This window comes from Cupressus sempervirens, chromosome 4, assembly GCF_028749045.1.
Source record: "Cupressus sempervirens isolate cs-2001-9-10 chromosome 4, ASM2874904v1, whole genome shotgun sequence".
In the NCBI taxonomy this organism is placed as follows: Eukaryota; Viridiplantae; Streptophyta; class Pinopsida; order Cupressales; family Cupressaceae; genus Cupressus; species Cupressus sempervirens.
This window is the reverse complement of record NC_143121.1, coordinates 447,825,383-447,830,450: the sequence shown is the minus strand read 5'-3', so window position 1 is coordinate 447,830,450 and position 5,068 is coordinate 447,825,383. Positions and strand designations below refer to the sequence as shown.

The 5,068-nt window shown below is 35.1% G+C and overlaps 1 protein-coding gene across 1 annotated transcript; it reads left to right on the top strand.

Moving 5' to 3' along the window:
- Positions 1 to 251: 251 nt before the first annotated feature.
- PTAC5 (plastid transcriptionally active 5) lies at positions 252 to 4,482 on the top strand. Its single transcript, XM_089825440.1, has 6 exons — positions 252 to 947; positions 1,029 to 1,124; positions 2,939 to 3,061; positions 3,733 to 3,967; positions 4,075 to 4,112; positions 4,217 to 4,482. The coding sequence occupies exons 1-6, from the start codon at positions 357 to 359 to the stop codon at positions 4,310 to 4,312; spliced, it is 1,179 nt and encodes a 392-aa protein (XP_089681566.1). The 5' UTR covers positions 252 to 356; the 3' UTR covers positions 4,313 to 4,482.
- The last annotated feature ends 586 nt before the right edge of the window (positions 4,483 to 5,068 follow it).

Here is a 5,068-nt window from a genome sequence, read left to right as displayed (position 1 = left end):
AATGCTAGGAAGTGGTTTAGAGACTAATATGTACCAATCTTACGCCACACACAAGTTAAGGTTAGTCCCAACCTACTATTGGACACTACAAACAACACATATATACCCTACATCTTAGTCAATTTTGAACTTATGACCTCTCTTTTAAGAATACAAGTTCTCCACTTGAACCTTCAAAATTAGCCCACTTTTTTTTATGGACCCCCTATATTTATGTAAAAGGGCTTTTAATCCCTTTTCGGATAGTAAAAATCCATTTCTATGGACATCGAAGGGATAATTTTCCAATACGGTGGTGAATGTAGCTCCTTTGGGGTTATTGCGAGGTGAGCGGTCGTACTCTCCCTCGCATTGACATGGCATCCTCAGCAGCACTTTCTGGATTTCAGTTCCCTGCACTTGCTCCCGCATTTCACCGTAATCAACTGCAATTTAGGAGTAGGAGAGCTTTTCCCACTTGCAAACCTAGGATTACAGGCGTCGTGTATGCAGAGTCTAAGTCTCATTCTGACTCTGAGTGGTGGAAAAGAGAGGAGGAGCGTTGGCTGCGAGAAGAACAGCGCTGGTTGAGAGAAGAAGCAAGGTGGTTCAGAGAAGAAGCTCGATGGCGTGCAGAACTCCACGCTCTTCAGTCTCAAATCTCCTCTCTCACCCGACAACTACAGCTATTACAACATTTCCCTCCTCCTTCCCCACTCTTTAATGCAAATGGGGTAGATCAAATTTCCCTCCCTCCCGATGTACAAAATCACTTTTCCCTTCCTACCGATTTAAAAGATCAAATTTCTACCCCTTCCGGTTTACAAGATCAAAATTCCCCTCTCTCCTCCTCCACTAACACATCCACTAACCGCAACTACACCGATAGCAAGGGCACCAACACCAAAACCAAGAAGAGAAAAACCCTTAAATTGGGCTCCGGAGGAGAAGCTGTGAAAGAAATGCAGGTGACAATCATATTCACATTCACATTCATATTAAAGAGGGCAAGAGAGATTTTATTTATGGTTTGGGTTTGAGACTGACAGGAAGCATTACAAAAGTTGGGTTTCTATCCGGGAGAGGATGATATGGAGTATTCCAGTTTTGATGGAGGTACTCAAAGGGCTGTGAAGTCATGGCAAGTGAGTGCTCATTTACACCTCTTTTCCCTATTTCCAGTAATTACTCTCCTTTTGTTTCACACATATCTTTATTGTTGGAACTTGGTATAAATGATTAAATCATGTGTTGCAACTACTCTCGCAGTCTTTTAGATAGCTGATAGTAGAGCTTCAGTTAGCATTAGATAGGTGGTTAGCAATATTAGATAGGTTAGTTTTAGTTGGGCAATTACATGCTTTCATCAATTTTAGATTTCTTAAAAAAGTTAGTTTTATTTTGACAATTAGATGATTTCATTAAAACTAGATTCTTAAAAATTAGTTGTTTTTCTCAGAGATTGCTAACATCATGCAATCTTCTTCAATTGAATATGTAACATAGATAGAGAAAGCATCTTTTGAATTTGTTTTTGAGAGTGTTAAAAAAGGTGAGAGCATTTTGAGAGCTGATCCATGTAAGATAGAGTTTGTTGTAGAGTTGGATGGAGAACTAATTCTAAAGAAAAATGAATTCTCAAGTCAGTGTGAAGGTACAACTACAAGTAAATATGGATTGCCTTTGCTTTTTAAAGGGATCAAAAAATTCCAGAGTTTGAGAACATGACATTTGAGAACTCCGGAATTTAATAGAGTAGAATTTGGAAATTTTGCCAGTCGAGACAGCTTGTGGATTTTAGAATGGTGGAGAAATTTGATGAAGCTTGAGGATTTCTTTGTTTTCTGTTGTTTTCTACAGTTTTTTTATGAATAGCTGATTTCTGGCCAGTAGCCATATGAACTCGCGGGGTGATCCTATATCCCCCTACCCCTTTTTTTGTGAATATTGTATTTTTTTAATATAAGGAAGGAACTATTCATTATATATATATATATATATATATATATATATATATATATATTATTGTTATTAATCTATCTATTTGATCATCTATTATTTAAGGATATGCTAGAGAAATTATTTATTAAAGAAGAATGCTGGAATAAATCATATGTTTTAAGTGTGCTGGCACACTTTTTACAGAGCTAGCAATAGAAGTCTCAGTTAGCATTAGACAGTTGAATGCTTAAAACCAAATTGTATAAATTTATTATTAGAGGCTAGGAAACCTTGCGATTGCCTTAAAATTTATAATATTCATAGTTCTATTTGTATATCTGTCTTGTCTTTTACACTGGTGCAATTACTATTATCTGTCTCAACACTTATTGTTCCCATTAAATGTGCAGCAAATTGCATTGATGTGCTGATTTTAGTTTGTATTAATGATTGTGTGACTGGACATTTATGGGATTTCTCCAAATTTACCTTGAAAAACATCATTATAGCCCCTAAGCTGAGGATGGAATCCTAATTTAACCAATTATAATAGGATTAAGAACAAGTAGATTTCCACAATTCATAAAATCAATTACTCTTCTTTTCTAGATTCTATTGTGTAACTCTTTATTTTAATTTTTTTTCCCTTCTTTCCACTTGCAGTAAACTAGTAAGAGTAACTAGTGAGAGTGCTGTGCTGTGTAAGCAGCAACAACATTTGTTGGACAGTAAGATTTCTCAAAATAGTTGCAGCCACAGAACCAGTAAATATGTTTTAGCTTTTCATTAGGATTTTATTTTCATATTATTTTCTTTTGAGTGTACTGAGGGGAAGGGATAACTTGAATTCGAAGGGAACACTTTTGATGGGTAAGATTCATTTTGAACTTAGCAAAAATGATAGGATGGCTATGACTAATCAAGGAGAAAAATAAGCAAGATTTAATCAATTCCATATCGTCTCTTACTCATGTAGTACCGGGCTTAGAATTGAAATCCATTGTATATGTTTCAACAGGCAACCCTAGGGGTCGTAGAGGACGGAAAGATGACACCAGAGCTCTTGGCAAAATTGTTAGGGGACGAAATGCTGGATACTGAAGAACTGAGTAATGGTGCTTCTGTTCCATTGCCAGAGAAGGTAAGCTCACTATGACCTTTTATATCTTACATATTTTTTTGATGGCTAGTAATGTGATGGATCATAAAATAGAAATTCATGACCTAATGTCATATGTCTGGTGTTGGCTGTAGCACAAATTTGTCTTTCCTTTGTTGTTCTTACAACTTTGTTCAGTTTAATCTAATTAAGATCAGAGAACCGGGTTGTTTGATTCTATCACTCATATTACATTAGAAAATAAAACTTGTACTAGGCATCAATTCATTAGCACTATTCATTAGATTTGTGCTAAAGCATCAGTGCTCCTAGACCGCATTTTCTTATCAACGTTGTTCATCAATAGAAAAAAATTTCAAAATTCTCTGCTTACTATTGATTTTTTTTTCATCAAAGGTTTCCTGCTTAAGAAGTGAGGGGTTATCATGGGTAGTAGAGAAGAGAGAAAAGAAGTCGCTTACTATATGCAAACTTGCAAAAATGACCTTCCCTGTGCTTTTCTGGCTTCACTGAATCTCATTCCCTGAACATTTCTAGTTTTAATTGAAAAGAGGAATATCTAATTCAAGATATAGAGTTATGTTCACGATTTCATAACAAGTAGTCAAATTATCTTAGTTCCAAATGTCCATAAAATTGTTCCAATATTCCCTTGAGTTCTTTTTGGTTAAAGGTGGCATTGTTCCTTACAGGAAAAGGCAAATGGCTCTGTAAAAAAACCAACGGTAACAGAAATTGCAAAGATCGAACAGGCCATAATAAGTCAAGGAGAAGTAGTTGAAGTATCTGAGAAACGAGTATATCTGCTTGGAGAAAACAGGTGGGAAGAACCTCAAAGGCTTAGAAACAAACAAAATGGTGGTACCAAAGTTGGGACAACTGCAAAGTGTTTTAGTTGTCGAGGGGAAGGCAAAATGATGTGTACAGGTACCCTCTCCTTTTCCCTTTCCCTTTGACAAACATGTTATTTTTCTAAATGATGCTCTGCCCAAAGTCCATCCAAGTCACAAGTTTCTACTCATGTTTCTCTACAGAATGTGAAGGCTCTGGCGAACTGAATGTCGAAGAGCAGGTTAGACATCTAATGATAATAGTATTATGCTTTACCATTTTTAACTATCTCTCATCTTTTCTCATGTCTCATTTCTATTTGTATACATGGATCATGTATTGCAGTTCTTGGAGTGGGTAGAAGAAGCCAAATGCCCTTATTGTGAGGGTTCAGGATATATTCCATGTGATCTGTGTGAAGGGAAAGGTGGAAGAGCTTAACAAAGATTTCCAGATTCTGGCTAAGTTATTACGATTTGTTTTAATTTATGTCAAATAATTTTATTTATATACAGTCGTCTAATAAGAAAATATGGATAAAATTTGTGAAGCTTGTTTAAACATGTGAAAGTTCGTATTTAATATGATAAAAAAATGCATTGAAAATCAAATATTTAATCACATTGTAAAATATTGTTCTTGTGACAGTAAAATTTGAATTGCATAACTATAATTGTATAACTATAAAGAGGTGTTCGCCTTTTTATATAAAAATCTTTTAATACTACATAAGTTTAAAAGTTTTTTGTTTGTTTGGCTACAGATTAGTCCTCATAAAAATCATTTTGTGGAAACCAGGTTTGAATATTTGCAATAAGATCTAGCACAATCTCTGGTTTGGTAAATCCATTAATTTGGACCTTGACCCAAGGGATCTAAATATTGGGCAACATGAAAATCAGGTGTCTTCATTCAATAATATATTAACCCGTTAAAGAAGTTGAATCTTAATTTGACCACTCTTCTTTCTGGGGAAAGAATATAGTTCTTCCATTTTACACAAAATACACTGCTGGGAGCTCAATTGGTGTAACATTTTGCACAAAAATTTGTTGTAACCTAAGGTCTAGTATACTATCAAACTTAGCAGCTCAGAATGTTAGACCTGGTTCATCTATAGCCTCAATAAAACCTACACCATGATGAAAAGTATACTGAACTTATATTCTATTGTCATCAAAGCCTTAGGATGATAAA